Here is an 18,691-nt window from a genome sequence, read left to right as displayed (position 1 = left end):
AAACAGACACTTTCTTCCTTGGATTGCTTTCTGTTGGGTGTTTGGTAACAGCAAAAAGAAAGGTAACTACCACAACCCCACTTTCAAGTAGGACTTGTCCAAGTTGCGTAGCAAAATATTTTTTAATTATTTATTTTATTTTATGTGCATTGATGTTTTGCCTGCATGTATGTCTGTTTGTGGGTTTCAGATCTTGGAGTTACAGACAGTTGTTGGCTTCCATGTGGGTACTGGGAATTGAACCTGGGTCCTCTGTTAGAGTAGTCAGTGCTCTTAACCACGGAACCATCTCTCCAGTCCTGGACGCAAAATATTTTTAATGGAAATATATTTCACAAATTCATATTTATGGCTTTTTCAGTTTTTTGTTTTATTACAGGACAATTTTATTTTACACGTATGGGTATTTTGCTTGCATGTCTACCACTGCACCACCTGTGTTTTTGGTGCCTTCAGAGGCCAGAAGAGGGCACTGGATCCCTGGAACTGGTCTTCTGGAAGAGCAACCAGTGTGCTCTTAATGGGCGAATCATCTCTCCTGTCCCAAATTCATGTGAAGTTCAAGCTGCCATGGACACTGTAAATGCCCTCTATGAGAATATGAGGCCAAAGGGAGGGCTACATTTTGGCCCCAGATTACAATGCCTGGTAATGTTTTAGCTTAGTTTAAGTATAACGTTTGCACAAGGAAATTGCTTAATTATTCAGAGCATGTCACCATGGCTGCCAATGTATAAGTGCACTGATTCTCTGTGGTCACATAAAGTTCTGTAGCATATGCAGATAATCCTTGACAACAAATACAGCTGATGATGCACATCTGGGCTGCTCTTGTGGGAACACAGAACAGATGGCAAACATGGCAAGAAGTAGCAAATTCATGCCCCCATAAAGATTATTTGGACTCACTCTTTTTTTTTTTTCTTGGTCTTTTTCGAGACAAGGTTTTTCCTCTATGTAACGCTGGCTGTCCTGGAACTCTTCGGACCAGCCTGGCCTTGAACTCCAGGCGCACACCACCACTGCCCCCTTCACTTTTTAAAACACAACTCCTCGGCCAATCTGTCCTAGTCTCGGCGTTCGGCCATGGCTCCGCCCCCGCCATGACGTAAAATCCCGGAGCCGCGCTGAGGGCCCTGCCCCCAGAGAAGTCGCCGCGACAGCCATGAGTCCCGGCTGGTCGCCTGCGCGGCGGCTGTGGCCGCTGCTGTGGCGCACGGTGGTCTCGCAGCGAGCGGGCCCCGCGTTGTCTTCGGTTCCCCGGCTTCCTCGGCTGGCAGAGCGATGGCTTTCGGCGGGGCCGGCGGCCGGCCCGACACCGAGCCCGGCGCGCGGCCTGCACCGTGGACCTCAGCCGCAGGAGCGGCCCGACGGCGAGGCTCGGCCGCAGCCGGGAGCCGCAGGTACGAGGGCAGGAGGACAGCTAGTGGCCCGGCCTGCCCCGGGCGGCCCTGGGCTTTTCTGTGCGCTTCGGGGCTGAGTCGCAGAACTTAGGCAGAGCTAGAAGGGACTGAGAGGTGGCTGGCGCCAACTTTCCTCTTGCATAACGAAGAGCCTGGGAGGCCAGGAGACTTGCGGTCTTCAAAACCTCAGCTGCTCTCACCCGGCCCTTGGCATCACAGCCCCAGGGTCCTCACTCCGCCTCGGGATCTACCCAGGGTTGTAGGGAATGGATTTTTGAGAGAGTTGAACGTAAACAGTCCGAGCAGCCTGGAGCTCCGGCCAATATAAGAACTAAGAGGAGTTGGGGGCCCAGTTACTGCCAGCTGTTTTAGAAGCACGAGAGAAGGTCAATAACACCAGTAAAAATACTATCTGAGAGATGCTAGAATGTGAGAGTGAGCCTTTGATGGACTTTCAGGTCCCTTGGAGTCAGCTATGAACTTAGAAATATTACAGATTTATACACTCCAGTATTCGTTTTTAGAACAAGTGTCTAAATCTCTAACAAAAAGAAAAAAAAAACCCACCAGGTTAACAGTTGTTAACCCAGATTGCTTAGTAAGAAAAACATGATGTTTCAAAACGAGACCCCCTTACGCCGTTACTGGTCTCGGCAGCACTGGTCCAGGCGGCCGTGTTTCTTCTTACTCGGAAGGCTGTGGACCAGATACTGCTTGAGAACCCACCTCCCTCACAATTACAGTTCAGTAACCTTTTGTAGCTGTGATTCGATCTAACATGCCCCGGAATTTGCTCATCTTCCCTCCGCCCCCCAGGGCGCGCTGCTGCTCGACCTTTTGCTGGACGCTGCTCATTTCAGTACTAAGGGATAGAAGGGCATTTGCTACTGCTTGCAGTTGGTTAACAGCAATGGGTGTATTCAGTGTCTGCCTAGAAAAGCTGAGCTGTGCTTTATGAAACTGCGGCCCAGGTCCAGTTTTGAGCTGAGTTTCGGTTGGTTGGTTGGGTTTTGAGTGCAGATGGTATTGGGGATTGGACCCCAGGGCCTTGTACACGCTGGGCAGGCATTCCTTTACTGAACCACATTCTCAGCTCAGGCTTTTTAGTTTGTGTATTTGTTTTTGCTTTTTAAATTTTTTTTAGACATTGTCTCATTGAGTTGCTCAGGCTAGTCTTAAACTTGGAATCCTCCTGCCTGGTGTTTACCAAAGCATTCTGGGTATAAACAGCCGCTTGGAGGAGCAGCGCCCCTCCAGGGGGTGTCTGTGTCAGTCTGCTTCTCTGGGTACCTGTAGGTCTGTCTTTTCCTTGGCCATCTGACACAAGCACTTCTACTTTTCAGATCACATTGGCTCCAAGTTTGACATCGATATGCTGGTTTCACTTCTGAGGCAAGAAAATGCAAGAGACATTTGTGTGATCAAGGTTCCTCCAGAAATGAAATACACAGACTACTTTGTAATTGGTAGTGGGACTTCCAGCCGGCACTTACACGCTATGGCCTACTACATTGTGAAGATGGTAGGATGCTGTCTTTTGTTTTGATTTTGTTGTGACCTAGAGAATATCGTTTGTACATTAGGGTTGGATAACACTTGGGATAAACCTCTATGAAAGGCTACAGAGAGCCCAGATCTCAGAATTTTCTCACAGAGCCCAGAGCCCAGATCTCAGAATTTTCAAGAGTCATTTTATGGTTTTTCATAGTGAAAGGCTTGGGAACAAGTATTTAGCTCTTTTGAGGCCAGGTATTTCTAATTTTTGTCTTTTGTGATAGGAATAATTAACCCCCTGATAGAAGCCAGAAGACAGTATATGTCAGAGGTCTAGATCAGTGCCAGTATCATAGCCTTGAGCCACAAGTGGCCATTGAAAGATTTTTAAAATTTATTTAAAAGTTTAAATATTTTATGTGTATGCATAGTGCCCACAGAGGTCAGAAGAAAGTGTGATCTGCTAGAACTGGAGTTAAGAAAGTCTTGAGTTACCATGTAGCTGTTCGAATTGAGCCCAAGTGCTGTCAACCTTTGAGCTGACTCTCCTCACAATCATTTTAAATTAACCAGGTGTGGTTGACCCCACACATTTAATCCCAGCACTCAGGAGGCAGAGAGAAACGGATCTCTGAGTTTGAAGCCAGCCAGGTTCCAGGAGTGAGTTCCAGGACAGTCAGGAATTCTCAGAGAAACCCTGTCTCCAAAAACCAACAAACAAATACTTTAAATTATGGATGTGTATGCCTCTGTGTGAGTATATGCATGAGCCACCAAATGTGGTTGCCAAACATATCCTCTGCTAGAGCAGCAACTGCTTTTAATTTTTATCTTATTTTTTTTTAATTTTTAAATTCTTATCTTTTGGTTTTTTGAGACAGGGTTTCTCTGTAATTTTGGATCCTGTCCTGTAACTAGGTTTTGTAGACCAGGCTGACCTCGAACTCACAGAGATCTGCCTGCCTCTGCCTTCCGAGTGCTGGGATTAAAGGTGTGTGCTGGTGGATTTTTCTTGTCCTGGCTTCTCTCAAATAAAACACATTGAGGCTATATTAATTATAAATGCTTGGCCAATAGCTCAAGCTTATTACTAACTAGCTCTTACAATTTAAATTATTCCATATTCCTTATTATGCTCTGCCATGTCGCTGTACCTTTATTAGCATGGCACATTCATTTCCTGTTCCCTCTGCCTCTTCCTGAAGACTCCAGACTCCACCCTCTTCCTCCCAGCATCCTTAGTCTGGTTTTTCCACCTAATCTCCTCCTGCCCAGCTATAGGCCAGTCAGCTCTTCATTAGCCAATGAACGGAATACATGTTCATAAGGTACAAAAGGATTGTTCCACAGTGGGTGTGTGATACCACCAGCCATCATGTGGAGGAAGATTCTTAGGAAGTAAATGGAGAGAGTTGTAAGGCAGAGTCTCTCAGATGCAACAGGGGGAGGGGTGAGAAGTTACTAAGACTGTAAGGTTTGTGGGTTTAAAAAATGGGAGGTTTTTCAGAGAAGCTGCAGAAGAGTAAAGACATACAAATTACTTTTACAAAATGTTTATATGAGAATGGCAAGAAATGCAAGGTCAAGAAAGTTTTGTTTAGTACTTGGGAAGTGGAGCAAAGAAAATCTGTGTAAGGTCTTTGGAGACCAGCTGTGCTACACAAGAAACTGCCTCAGCAAGTAAAAGTAAGTTTTGCTTGCTCTGTGTGTGTGTGTGTGTGTGTGTGTATAGCTCAGTGACTTTAGACATTGATGTGCAGTCATCACCACTATCCCCCCTTTCCAGAACTATCTTCATCATGCAGAACTGAAATTCTTTGTTTGTTTGTTTGTATTTGATTTTTTGAGACAGGGTTTCTCTGTGTAACAGCCCCGGCTGTCCTAGAACTTGCTCTGTAGACCAGGCTGACCTCCAACTCATAGAGATCTGCTTGCCTCTACCTTCCTTTAGTGCTGGGACTAAGGGTGTGCACTACCACCGCCTGGCTGAGAACTGAGGTTTTTTGTTTGACAGGGTTTCTCTGTGTATCTTTGGCTGTCCTAGAACTCACTCTGTAGACCAGGCTTGAACTCACAGCAGAGATTCACCTGCCTCTACCTCCTGAGTGCTGGGATTAAAGGCGTGCGCCTCTATGCCTGGCAAGAACTGAAATGTGCCCATTAGATGATAACTCCCTGTTGTCTGTTCTTGTGTAACTACCTCTCTACCTTGTCTCTGGGAGTTTGACTAGTATGGGTAGAATCCCATAGCATTTGGCCTTTTGTGACCAGTTTTATCACTCAGATCGTGTTGTCAGTGTTCACTTTTGTTGTAACATGTGCCAGATTTTGTATTTGTTTTTCCTTGATCAGCAATGGAACTGAGCCAGGGACCTTTAAGCCCTAGCATTCTGCCTTGGAGTTACACCCCAGCCCACTTCTTTTCTTTCAAAGGCAGAGTTATGTGTGTGTGTGTTTGTGTGCGCCTTCTTGGTTATCCATTCATGCAGTGGTACACACTTAGGTTGTGCCCAGCTTTTGACCGTTGTGATTACTACTTTAAATGTGGGCATAGAACCTGTCTAGTCACGTCCTTGGTTTTAATTATTTTGGGTGTGTACCTAGAGGTGTAATATTTGGATCATATCATCATTCTGTTTTTAACTTCTTTAAAATTAAAACTGATTATCAAGATCTTGTGAATATAAACATCACATAATGAAATTAACCTGACTCAGTCTTTTATTTCCATGTACCCCAATCTCTTAATACTTGAGGCTTGTTCCTGTGCTATACTGATGTTCCATTAAGAAATTCTTGCCTACCCCATTGTCTTGAGAGTATTTCCTGTTTTCTTTTAAAAGTTTCAATGTTTCATGTTTTAGATGAAGGCCTTGGATCCATGAGTTCGGTTGAGTTTTGTATAAGGTAGAAAATATCTAATCTAATTCTTCCATGGGTAGATGTCTGAATCAGCTGAATCAGCTTTCCTCTCCCCCAATCTGTTCTTAATCTCCTTTAAAATTAAGTAGGCACCACACAGTTTTATTTCTGGGTCCTCTACCATCCCGTTGGTCTACAAATCTATTTAATATAATTTTATTAGACTTGTAAATGTTTATGTGTATGAGTTTGCTTGTATGTTTGTATGTACACCACTTGTGTGTCTGGTACCCTTAGAAGGCAGATGATGGTATTTGATCTCCTGGAACTGGGGTTAGTGATGGTTGTGAGCTACTGTGTGGGTGCTGGGAACTGAACCCGGGTCCCTTCAAAAGCAGTACATACTCTTAACTCTAGGGCCAACTCTCTAAGCCCTATGTGTGTCTTTTTATACCTGACAGCTGTCTTTATCACAGTAACTGTGCTATAATCTGAGGTCAGCATTGTTCTTAATCCTTAGGATTGTTTTGGCTATTCATTGTTTTTTTTTTTTTTTTTGTCCCACATAACTTTTTTTTTCTTAAACCTGTGAAATATAAGCCAGGCAGTGGTGGCGCACACCTTTAATCCCAGCACTTGGGAGGCAGAGGCAGGCGGATCTCTGTGAGTTCAACCTGGTCTACAGAGCTAGTTCCAGGACAGGCTCCAAAGCTACAGAGAAGCCCTGTCTCGAAAACCCAAACCAAACAAAGCAAAGCAAAGTAAAACAAAACAAAAAATCCTGTGAAATATTACACTGGAATTTTGGTAGGGGTTGCATTCAGTCAGTAAATTAATTCAGGCAGTAAAGCTGTTTTCACACTGTCAATTTCAAGAGCAGGGAATGTCTTTTCTTTGTATCTTCTGTGATTTTTCTTTTCCAGTGTCCTGAAGCTTCTGTTGTAGGGCTCTTTCTCTTCTTTGGCTGGATAAATCCCTAAATATTTAATTTTTTTGAAGTTTTGTTTTGTTTTTGAGACAGGGTTTCTCTGTGTACTCCTGGCTGTCCTGGCACTTGCTCTGTAAACCAGGCCATCCTCAAACTCACAGAGATCCACCTGTCTCTGCCTCCCGAGAGCTGGGATTACAGGCATCTGGCTTAGTTATTTTTAATGGGGTATTTTTCCCAATTGCTTTTTCTGAAAGTACATTGTTGGTATATATGAAGGTAATTAAAGATATATAAATATTTATCTTTATATATACACACAATTGCTTTCTCTGAAAGTACATTGTTGGTATATATGAAGGTAATTAAAGATATATAAATATCTTTATATATACACACAATTGCTTTCTCTGAAAGTACATTGTTGATATCTATGAAGATAACTAAAGATATATGTATCCAGATTGACTGTTCTGCAGCTTGAAGTTCTTGTTGGGCTCAAGAGTTCTCTATTAGGGTCTTTTATGTAGAGTCATGTCATTTGCTAATAGCAGTTGGCCTGCCAAGGTCTCGACTGTGTAACACTGGCTGGCCTGGAACTCAGAGATCCATCTCTTTCTGCCTCCTGAGTGCTGGGATTAAAGACCCATGCCATCACACCCAGTTTTTTTTCTGCAGATTGAGATAGTTTGACTTGTTTTTTGTTTTTTTGTTTTTTTTTCTTTTTTCTTGGTTTTTGAAGGCAGAGTTTTTTGGTGTTCTGGGACTTATTCTGTAGACCAGGCTGACTCTGCCTCCCAAGTACTGAGATTAGGACATAAGACACCATGCCCAGGCTTAGTCCTATTTTATGTCTTTTTCTTACCTAATCGCTACAGCTAAGACTTATAGTACTATCGAGAGAGGAATGAGTGAGCATCCTTGTCTTGATCCTGATTTTAGAAGAAATACTGTGTCTCCATTTAACATAATGCTGGCCATCAGTTTGTTATGCAGTAGCCTTGATTATTGTGAGGTATGTTCTGTTCCTAAAGTCTCCAGTACTTTTATCATGAAGGCATGCTGAACCTTTCCAGCACCAATTGAAAGATTATGTAGTTTTTTTCCTTCATTTTATTTATATGACATACTGCATTTAATTATTTTTTGGTGGTATGTTGAACTAACCTTGCTTTTCTTGGTTGGAGCCCGTTTAGTCAATAGAATTAACTTTTTTATGCATGGCCTTGTCTGTTAATGATGGCCAGGCTTGTGTTTTTTATTGATTAACCATCTCCTTCATTTTAAATCTTTTTTTTTCTCCTCTGGGTAGCCCTGCCTGTCCTAGAATTCGATCTGTAGACCAGGCTGGACTTGAATTCAGAGATCCGCCTGCCTCTGCCTTTCGAGTGGTGGGATTAAAGGCATGCACCACCACCACCTGGCATTCAAATATTTGATTGTTTTTTTCAATGTTTCAATCTTCTTGCTGAATTTTTCTCCACATTTAGACTTCTGCCTTCAATTTAGTAACTGTTACAATCACTTTGGAGACTGCCTTGTGAAAGTCTTGACTAGATTTCCTTAATCTGTGCATTTCTTTGTTTGAATTTTTATATGAGCATTAATTCTTACAAAAAATAAAGCTGAATTCTTTCTCAGGCATTTGGGCTCTCTCTAGTTTTGGATTCTCTATGGGAGTCAGTGGGTTGGGACAGGCAATGGTGTCATATTCTGTGCATGTCAGAGTGGATTTGTTCTGACACCCTTCTGAGCCTGTCAAATACTTTGTTTTCTGAAACTCTTCCTAGAGGAGCAGTTTTTTTGTTTTGTTTTGTTTTGTTTGTTTTTTCGAGACACGGTTTCCCTGTAGTTTCTAGAGCCTGTCCTGGAACTAGCTCTTGTAGACCAGGCTGGCCTCGAACTCAGAGATCCGCCTGCCTCTGCCTCCCGAGTGCTGGGATTAAAGGCGTGCGCCACCACCGCCCGGCTAGAGGAGCAGTTCTTAACCCGTCGATTGTGACCCCTTTGAGGGTCAAATGTCTCTTTCACAGGGGTCGCCTAAGACCATTGGCAAACAGACATTTGTGATTCATAACAGTACCAAAATTAGTTATGAAAAAGCAATGACGGTAATTTTATGGTGGCGCCAGTACAATGTGAATTGTGTTAAAGGTTGAGACTGTGTGCCTGAACTGCAGCTCTATGGACTAGTGAAACTTGGTGTTAATTGCCAAATTGAGTTGCTGAGGCCATCTTGTCTTGGGCATGTGCCAGGACCACCAAAGGTAGGCTGCACACCATGTATGAAGGCAACCAGGTGGAGTGTGAATTGCTAGAGGAAGGATACCAAACTTCAGACACAACGAAGTCTGTCTACTACCTAGGAGTTATGGCCTCAGGTTCAAAATAACCTCTGGAAACATAGCTACATACTCAGGATTCTGCAGTGACCCCTACAGTCTTAGAAATCAGAAGCCCTTATCTTGGCCTGTGGTGATGCACGCCTTTAATCCCAGCACTCGGGAGGCAGAGGCAGGCGGATCTCTGAGTTCAAGGCCAGCCTGGTCTACAAGAGCTAGTTCTAGGACAGACTCAAAAACTACAGGGAAACCCTGGGGGGGGGGGGCAGGGCACCCACAGTGACCTTGAATACCTCTGGAACCAAAGTCTTCTGCTCGGGTGAAACCCAGGGTCTCGAGCATCCTACCACTGAACTATATATACCCCTAGTTCAGAAGGATTTAGTTCTCATGAACAGTTGCTCCCCTTTCTTTCCAGAGTTTTAGTTTCAAGTTTTATGGTTAGGTATTTTAACCCATTTTGAGTGAATTTTTAGAGTTTTCTACGTAGATGTCAGATTTCCTCAGCGTTGTTTTTTCAGACCGTCCCCATTTTCCCACTGAATGGTCTCGGCCCTTGATATCATTTGACCATGATATTTCTGTGTTTGGTCTGTTTCTAACTATATGCCAGCACTATACTCTCCTGACCAGTTAGTTTTGTACTAAATTTTGGGGTAGTGGTGTTTTTTGTTCTGGGGATGAATTCAAGGTTTTAGTCACCTTACCACTCTTTCTGTCTCACCTCTAGCCCTCGTAGGAAGGTAGGAGGGTTTAAAATCTGAGTGTGTAAGACCATTGACTATATTAACTGTTTAGTGTTCCCAGAGATCCCATCTCCATGTGATGGTGGATTCTTCTCTTTAAAATACATTCTTGGGGCTGGAGAGATGGCTCAGCGGTTAAGAGCATTGCCTGCTCTTCCAAAAGTCCTGATTTCAATTCCCAGCAACCACATGGTGGCTCACAACCATCTGCAATGAGGTCTGGTGCCCTCTTCTGACCTGCAGGCATACACACAGACAGAATGTTGTATACATAATAAATGAATAAATATTTAAAAAAAAAACAGCTCTTAAAAAATTTTAAAAAATACATTCTTGGATTTTTAAGGGGATCACATTGAGTCTAGAGGTTGCTTTGAGAAGTATTGGGATATATAATGGTTTGAATGAAAAATGTCTCTTATTGACTCAGATAGTTGAACACCTGGTCCCCAGATGGTGGTACCACTTGGGAAGGTTATGGGAGATGCAGTTTTGCTGGATAAAGTATGCCACTGGAGTGTGGAGTTCATAGTGCCATCCCACTTCCAGTTCACCCTCTTGCTTTGTGTTTGTGGTTAGAGATGTGATCTCAGTTTCCCACCCCACCACCTGCCACTATTTCTCCCCAGCTATTTCGGCTGAGGAACCAGAAGCAAAAGTAAGCTCTTTCTCTAAGTTGCGCTGGTCATGGTGTTTACCATAGCAATAGAATCTTACCAATCCACAACATGGGCATCTCTCCATTTATCAGCACCTTTATTTTAGCAGCGCTTTATGGTTTGCAGTGCACAAGCCTTTTCCTCCATTGCCACGCTTATTCCTATTTTGTTAATTTTGAAATTATTTTACCCCCAATTTGAATGCCTTTTTTATTTAATTGTTCTGGCTAGAACTTCCAGTCTAAGTGGACATCCTTGTCATGTGTTTGGATGGTATGCATTTTCATTTCCTTGTTCTTTATAATTTATGTTTGGCTGTTGAGCTGCAGTCAGGATTTCAGTGCAGTATTTCAGGATTTCCAAGTTCCCTCTAAGCAATGCTTAGACTAAAGGTGTGCGCCACCACTGCCCTGCTTATTCTGCCTTCTATATGGGAGCTGTGGATTTTGATTCTGAGCCAGCTGGGGATACAAAGCAAGACCCTGTATAAAGTGGAGAGCACTGGGAAGATGGCTTGGTGAGGAAAGGGCTTGCTAAGAGAGAGCATGCAGACCTGTCTCAGTGCCCTTGTCCTAATGCCCGTGTCTCCTTGTAACACTTCTCTGTTGGTATTACCTTACAGGCAAGCACTGACAGTCCTTAGTAGTTCTTTAGGGACTACCATAAACTAGATGCTTTGTGGTGTATCCTGAGCTTGCGTGAAGTCAGCACTGAGACCTAGCCTTAAACAGGAGAGTGGTGTCTGCTTCCCAGGGGAGGTGTGGGCACGTGTGAACTAGAGTGCAAAGCACTTGGAGGATGAGTGAGGTGGCCTTCTTGGAAGAACCTGGGCAATTGGAGTCCAGAGACATATAACCAAGGAGAGGGTTTAAGGAGAAAATAATTTTCTCTGAATTATGAATCATGGGGCAATCATAATTGTCTGTGATAGCTGTGAGAAGTCAATTAGCTGGTCCCCAAATTCAGTCTAAGAAAACTCACTGAGTCCTAAGTAGACACAGAGGACTCTCCCTTAAATGTATGGCCTGCTTTTGTCTTTCAGTATAAACACCTGAAATGTAGAAGTGACCCGTATGTCAAAATTGAAGGGAAGGACACTGATGACTGGCTGTGTGTGGATTTTGGTAAGTCACTGTTGTGCAGCTTATAGATAAATACCCATTATTTAAACCTTATTTTCAACTGCAAAAGGATAGAAATAAAATTGGTATATGCATTAAGATTTTTGAAATGTTTCAAGTAATAAAAATTTGATTTAATTATAGCTCAGGGTGTTATTCACACGTGAAAGCTTTGCCTAACTAAAGTACTATGGATATACTCTGGATATGCAAGAGCTACAGAGATAAGTAACAAGTATATTAATATGCCAGTTTCAAAACACCTCCCAGCCAGATATGTGCTACTAAAGGAAAACAATAGCTGTATGCTCACTCGGGCCAGGAGATTTTAGCCTGTTTATAAGCTGTCATAGTTAGGGTCACTAGTGCTGTGGTGAACCATGACCAAAAGCAACTTGGGGAAAAAAGGATTTGTCTCATTCACACTTCCATATAACAGTTGGTAATTGAACCTAGAGGCAGGAGCTTATGCAGAGGCCATGGAGGAGTGCTGCTTGCTGAGCCTTTCTTTCTTCTTTTTTTTTTTAAACTTTTTTTATTTTTCAAGACGAGGTTTCTCTGAGTAGCTTTGAAGCCTGACCTGGAACTAGCTCTGTAGATCAGGCTGGCCTCCCTCACAAAGATCTGCTTGCCTCTGCCTCCTAAGTGCTGGAGGCAAGCACCACCACTGCCCAGCTAGCCTGCTTTCTTATAGAATCCAGGACCACCAGCCCAGAGATGGCACCCCCCACATCAATCACTAATTAAATGCCCTGTTGGCTTGCCTGCTTATAGCCCAGTCTTTTTGAGGCTTTTTCTCAATTGAGGTTCCCTTCTCCCAGATGTCTATAGCTTGGGTCAACTCACAAGCTCTCTTTCTAATTTCATGAAGACAGGAACATTCTGAAAAAGCAGTGTGTTTCTTGCAGCAATGGCAGTAATCAGTATCAAACTTTGTGTGGCCAGATAACATGTACATCGAGAGTCTTTTATGTAGGAAGCAGGCCCACTTTGCGGTGTTGCCTGAGTACTGCAGAACAGGATGCTAATTAGCAATACCCACTCCCCTCTCTCCAGTTAGGACAATCAAAGATGTCTGTAGACACTGAAGCAGAGCTGTCCTTTCTCCTGGAGGCGAGCCCAATCTTGTTTTTTTTTTTGTTTTTTTTTTGTTTTTGTTTTTTTTTTTTTCCGAGACAGAGTTTCTCTGTGGCTTTGGAGCCTGTCCTGGAACTAGCTCTTGTAGACCAGGCTGGTCTCGAACTCACAGAGATCCATCTGCTTCTGCCTCCCGAGTGCTGGGATTAAAGGCGTGCGCCACCACCGCCCGGCGAGGCGAGCCCAATCTTATAGAACTTTTGTCTTCGAAACCTTTGCTCACAAGATGTGCAGAGAAGTAGAACCTGGGAGACAGTTGTTGAGGGTATGACCAGAGGAAACCGACAGATCAACTTACATTCTCTGGGAAGGTTAACAGCGGTCACTGACGCTCCATGTTGACCTCACTTCCATGCTAAATGGCAGATGTGCTAACAAAGGCACAGCATCACTTTACAGGAAGGGGTCTACCATTTGCCCAGAAGTCTGAGTTGAGGGGCAGATGCATTGATAAAAACATAAGCAAATGAATCTTTTTCAATGGAATTTTTATCTGTTCCTGATAGGCAGTATGGTGATCCATTTGATGCTTCCAGAAACCAGAGAAACCTATGAATTAGAGAAATTATGGACTCTACGTTCTTTTGATGATCAGTTAGCTCAGATAGAAGCTGAGACGTTACCTGAAGACTTCATTCTTGGACTAGAAGATGACGCCTCATCCCTGACTCCAGTGGAGTTCAAATGTGAATAAAAGCAATGCCTTTCATCCCTTAGACGTGAGCCATCTGCAAGTGCAGGTCCTAGCCCTGTCTGCTCAGCCACTACAAGTTATGTCTACCTCTTGGACACTCATGCTGATGGCGGCTGTGCAGAGACTAGATAAATTAGCTCACAGACCAAGAACCAGGAATGCAGTCCCAGTTTTCAGCATACTGCCTTTACTTTTGAGATCATATCAGAATTACTGGCACTGATCCCCAATATTAACTCAAGTTCTCTGCTCAGATTATTAAATTTGTTTAAATGTCAATCTTATTGAAAAGAATATCTGTATAACTCTTCCAGAACACTCCAGATGGCAGGAGAAAGTAGAATATTTAGATTATTAGGAAAAATTATGCAAATCTTTAGTTATTACTTCACATTAAATAGGATAATCTAAGTTCATCTTAATGTACCAGAACTAAAAAAAAAAAAAAAAACTTATCGGTAGGTTATTGCCTAGTGTAAGATGCATACTGTGGGAACAAATTCAGGAGCACTCAACTGAAAACACTACAAAAAGCTGTGGCTTATGATGAAAACTTTATTCTGCATCAAGGTACCTGGAAAACAAAGCTGCATCTGGGGCACATTGTAGATGAGGAGTGATCCATATATGGCGAACACAAAACTCAGTTATAGATTCCTCTCAGCACTCCAGACTAGCCACGCCCAAGTGAAAGTGAAGCACGGTTTGCCGCGCTAGAAGGCCAGACCTGAGACGTGGCGGAAGTGAGGCAGACCAGCAGATACAAATGGAGCACCTCTCAGTTTTAAAAACAAACAGATACTGGAAAAACCACATATTGAGGAAGAGTTCTGGCCTTAAACACATCTCCCCTAAAATCCAAACGGGGGACGGGACACACTTTTTTAAAGTAGTTTAAATCCATCATATGAAAAAAAAAATATGAATGCTATATGAATTCAATTGTAAAAAAGGGGGCATTTTTTTGTTAAAACTACAAAATAAGCTGGTTTTATGAAAACGTTGGACATCAACTTATTTTCATAATGTCTAAATAATGCTGAAGTTCAGAGAAACTTGAAAGCATATAGAAGTTAATCTAAAATACAAATGAGGCAAATGATTTTTTGAAGGGTTACATAATGCCCTCAAGGCCAGTGTGGTATGGCTGTAACCACATTATGAGCAAAGTAACAAAAGCATTCAGAGAGCAGCATGGCCTTGAGTACTGCCCACAAGTCTCCACACACAGGGCTTTGCCACCAAGTGAGGGGAGGGCAAAGGGCTTGTTTCAACAGTCAGGTGTTTCAGCAGTCCTTTTCCCAAAACCGTTTGCTGCTAGGCGAGCAGGGCAGACAGACCCTGTCGCATCCCGTGTAATAGTTTCGGTGGTCTTACTTCCAAATAGTCTAGGCCCACGACAGCGCCAGGCACAAGGAGATCGCTTTTTGTTGCCTTCACCGTCATGCCTCTGACTCCCCCTGGTCTCCACAAAGCCATTCTTTTGGTGTCTGCTCACAGTATCGCTTGATCAAGTTTGTTCGCAAGCTGATTGTGTTTAAATTCTGCACTTCTGCAGTGATACGCTTCATCGGTAGCACTGTGACAAAGCACTTAGGCATTCACGCACATAGCCAAACAAAACAAGTCTTCTGAAGCTCTTTACACTAGCCCTCCCGAAACCCGCCACCGCCCTGCTGTGAGTGCCATCGACCCTCCCAACTACAAACAAGGGATACATGGTACCGCTGCTCTCCGAGAGTAGGCACTGCTCCTTGTCTTTCCAACTACTGTCAAAAGGCTCAAAAAATGCAAAATTAATTTTCCACCTTTATTGTCATCAGCCAGACGTAAAATTTCTTTCTCAATTATTTGCCTATCACCTGATAACTGTTAAATTTTTATTTTTTTTAAAAAATGGTTGGAGTTTCTTTATAAAGTATATAAAATTTTCAAAAAAGGAATAATTTTGCTTTTAACTGCATTACTGAATACCTGAGGTAGTTGAGTAAAAATGCACGTCTAATACCCCGCAGGAGCGGTTGGCACTTCCCTTGGGTTGTCCGCGTTAGTGTTAGAGAACAGGAAACAACACTTGTACTCTAGTGGCTTCACAGCATGTTCCTGTGGCGATTCTACTGCCGTCCAATTTCAACAACTGGACTTAGGAACGATCTATTTTTTCTAATTTATTTGATGAATTTAATGAATGTACCATTTATGCCAATTTCTGGCATTATGGAGGATGTGAAAATTAGCACATCTGTTATACTTTGATATCACAAGGGAAGTGTGGAGTTCTTTCCCTACCTTTTTTTTCTTTTCTTTTTTTTTTTTTAAAGCTGGGTGTCATATATTTCAGAGAGCATAAAATATACATTCTCACAGAGACAGGAGTTCAAGTTGCCTGGTCCTCAGAAACAACGGGCTAGGGAAATACTCGTGCATGTGATTCTGGATGGGTCAGACCCGTCTGTTGGTTAAGCAAATCTGTCTTTGGTTTGACATCTGCCTCTGTGGTGGCTGTCTCCTGAGCCCTTACTTCCGCCTTGACTGAGGGGGTCCACTCTGTAGGGCCTTTTGCTGCTGCTGCTGCTTCACCTGGTTCAGAATTTCCTGAATTTTCCTCTGGGCAACCTACAAAGAGACAGATGTCATAGAACCTGCGGAGTCCAGAGTTACTCTAGTTCAAAGCATCAAGTTGAAATACTTATCAGTGTGCTGGCTGAAAGGACAACTAGATCTGCCAAGCACAGCCAGGCACTAGGGTGCATGGGGGCAGAAGCTGAGGTGTGGGGACCTCTGAACCCTAGAAGTCCAAAGCTACGTGGGTTACAGCAGGAATAGCATACTTTGGCACCCCCACCTAATACCTTGAACCCTAAGCATCCAAGAGGTCCATATACAGCTTAAGAACCTGCCATTTTAGAAGCAACTTGCCTGGCAAGCATAGAAGTGGCCAGTTATTTTGACAACAACTTGGTTATTCTCGTCAGGTGTCTGGTCACGGGGGACAACAACTTCAGCACTTGATAAATTCTGGAGTTCGTTCACCTAAAACAGATAAAAGCATTCAAAGCCTATTTCCAAGCAATTAATTTTTGCCAACTACAGAGTTCATTTCATCCCTAATAGTTCTCTGAGCTGCAGCTCCCACTTTAACCCCAGTTCTGCTCTGCTTTGTTCTGTTACTTCAAAGGTAGAGCTCTAGAAATAACTTCATTGAGAATTACTGCAAACTACTTTTTGTAGTGTGAGATCTGTAAAATTTCAGCTGTCTCCTTTGGTTTATTGAAGAAAAAGTCCAGGTTATATGTGTCAGATAATGCTGGATGCCCCTTACAAGTCCCTGGTCTGAAATATGCAGAAGTCTCACTAGCAGGCTACAGTCACAAGGGAACTTCTCCAAACCCTGGCCAACATGGCCCTACTTTGTATAAAGTAGCCTAAGCTCCAGGGAGGCGCTGGGTCCCTGCAGCTCCTCCAGCATGGTGCAGCTCCTGCGGAGGTACTTGCCGTTTTGCCTCCTTTTCCAATAACTCTGCCAGCAGCAAAGGATGGCACTCTGATGTGTGCTTCAAGTTTCACCTCTTCTTTAGGACTAACGAAGTTTTCTTCTTTAATTTTTCCGTAAATTCTTCCCTGAGCCTACAGATGACAATACAGTCTATCAGTGTCATTCATGCTTGAAAGGAAAGGCCGGTTAACTTTGAAGACAGCTCAAATGAGCCTGGAATACACACCACTGCAGCGGTACATCTGGGATGAAGACTGACAACAGTGTAAGAGACAGCGCGAGGAGCCCCAGAGAGGGGTGACAGATCTGTGCTTCACAGGCAAGGCAAATGAGTTACTGACAGGAGGAAGACGCACCAGGGAGCAAAGTACAATGATGCCTTTGTACCAGTGTCACCGAGAGACCCACTCTGCACACCAAAACAAAGAATAAGCCATATTCTGCTGACAATAAAGGCAGTTAGAGCCGGGGCGGTGGTGGTGCACGCCTTTAATCCCAGCACTCGGGAGGCAGAGGCAGGCGGATCTCTGTGAGTTCGAGGCCAGCCTGGTCTACAAGAGCTAGTTCCAGGACAGGCTCCAAAACCACAGAGAAACCCTGTCTCGAAAAACCAAAAAAAAAAAAAAAAAAAAAAAAAAAAAAAAATTAAAAAAAAATAAAATAAATAAAGGCAATTAGTAGCAGGACTAATTAAAAATGACTTTATGGGAAATGGCCGTTCCCACTCTTAAAGCCTCTCCTCTGGCAGTAAGAAACATTGCATTTTTCTTGAGCAAAAGAAACTAGGAAAGAACTACACAGCCAGGGACGCCAGGTCCAAAAGGAGCCAAGCCCTGTCTAAACAGGACACCAGCCAAAACAGCTCTCTTATTCAGGGGACTTCAGCTTTATGGAGGCTAAAAGGCTGGGCACGACAGGTTTGGTGTGTGGTTCCTGCACTTGATAGGCTGAAGAGGAGATTGCTGCTATCTGAGGCCAGCCTGGGCTACAGAGTGAGAGCCTATCTTCCTCTTCCTCCCTTCCTGCAGAAATCAAGTTAATGCACATTTCTGGTACTCCACTAACATGCCCTATGTACTGTGTACAACTAGATGCTGTATGTAAGGAACCTCTTGTGTAAACATTAATTTGTTTTCATAGATTTCAAAGGAGAAAGAAGTCTAAGTTGGGAAGTTAGGCCAAGTTCATTAAGATAAACCATAACAGCCCAAATAGCCATGTGTTCATAGATACAGAGACACTAAGCTCATTTGAGGGGATTAGAGAAAAGACAAAATTCACCTCCATTCTCCATTTCATTCTTTTTTTTTAATTTTTGGGGCTGGAGAAATAGCAGTTAAGGGAACTGGGTGCTCTTCCAGAGGACTCAGGTTCAATTCCCAGCACCCACAGTTCCAGGGATCTGATGCCCTTTCCTGGTCTCTATGGACATGTACCTGATACACAGACTTACTTGCAGGTAAAACACCTTCATACATAAAAATGAATAAAATCTATAAAAAATTTATCTTAGGTGTAAGAGTGGTTTGTCTGCGTGTCTGTACCATATGTGTATGCATATGTGATGAGTATCAGATCTGTGGTTTTTCACATGCGCTGCCACACTCATGGCCCAGTTTATAACATTTCTTTTTTAAAATATTTATTTATTATGTATACAATATTTTGTCTGTGTGTATGCCTGAAGGCCAGAGAGGGAGCCAGACCTCATTACAGATGGTTGTGAGCCACCATGTGGTTGCTGGGAATTGAACTCAGGACCTTTGGAAGAGCAGGCAATGCTCTTAACCACTGAGCCATCTCTCCAGC

The 18,691-nt window shown here is 43.2% G+C and overlaps 2 protein-coding genes across 4 annotated transcripts in view; one reads left to right on the top strand and one right to left on the bottom strand.

Moving 5' to 3' along the window:
• Positions 1–1,142: 1,142 nt before the first annotated feature.
• Malsu1 (mitochondrial assembly of ribosomal large subunit 1) lies at positions 1,143–17,344 on the top strand. 3 transcript variants are annotated; one of them, XM_038318614.1, is made up of 5 exons: positions 1,143–1,403; positions 2,747–2,925; positions 11,477–11,558; positions 13,199–13,378; positions 17,020–17,344. In XM_038318614.1, the coding sequence occupies exons 1-5, from the start codon at positions 1,166–1,168 to the stop codon at positions 17,070–17,072; spliced, it is 732 nt and encodes a 243-aa protein (XP_038174542.1). In that variant the 5' UTR covers positions 1,143–1,165; the 3' UTR covers positions 17,073–17,344. The 3 variants fall into 3 exon arrangements, with proteins under 3 accessions (XP_038174542.1, XP_038174544.1, XP_038174543.1); XM_038318616.1 differs by lacking the exon at positions 13,199–13,378; XM_038318615.2 differs by lacking the exon at positions 17,020–17,344 and having other exon boundaries at positions 13,199–13,665.
• The window catches only part of Igf2bp3 (insulin like growth factor 2 mRNA binding protein 3), a 145,110-nt gene continuing 140,357 nt past the window's right edge, over positions 13,939–18,691 (bottom strand). The window contains exons 13-15 of the mRNA XM_038318613.1: positions 16,882–17,013; positions 16,306–16,419; positions 13,939–16,002 (exon numbers count right to left, since the gene is read on the bottom strand). Coding sequence (XP_038174541.1) covers positions 15,904–16,002; positions 16,306–16,419; positions 16,882–17,013 — 345 coding nt within the window. The 3' untranslated portion in view covers positions 13,939–15,903. The remainder of the gene's footprint in view (positions 16,003–16,305; positions 16,420–16,881; positions 17,014–18,691) is intronic.

The sequence above is a fragment of the Arvicola amphibius genome, chromosome 2 (genome assembly GCF_903992535.2).
Source record: "Arvicola amphibius chromosome 2, mArvAmp1.2, whole genome shotgun sequence".
Classification (NCBI taxonomy): domain Eukaryota; kingdom Metazoa; phylum Chordata; class Mammalia; order Rodentia; family Cricetidae; genus Arvicola; species Arvicola amphibius.
This window is presented reverse-complemented; position numbering and strand designations above follow the sequence as displayed.

What these genes read in the sequence shown, in the direction of transcription:
- Malsu1 (XM_038318614.1), top strand. Translation starts at nt 1,166, where the DNA reads ATGAGTCCCGGCTGGTCGCCTGCGCGGCGGCTGTGGCCGCTGCTGTGG. An exon ending in GCCGCAGCCGGGAGCCGCAG is followed by an intron (nt 1,404 to 2,746) that starts GTACGAGGGCAG and finishes TCTACTTTTCAG; the next exon opens with ATCACATTGGCTCCAAGTTT. An exon ending in CCTACTACATTGTGAAGATG is followed by an intron (nt 2,926 to 11,476) that starts GTAGGATGCTGT and finishes TTTGTCTTTCAG; the next exon opens with TATAAACACCTGAAATGTAG.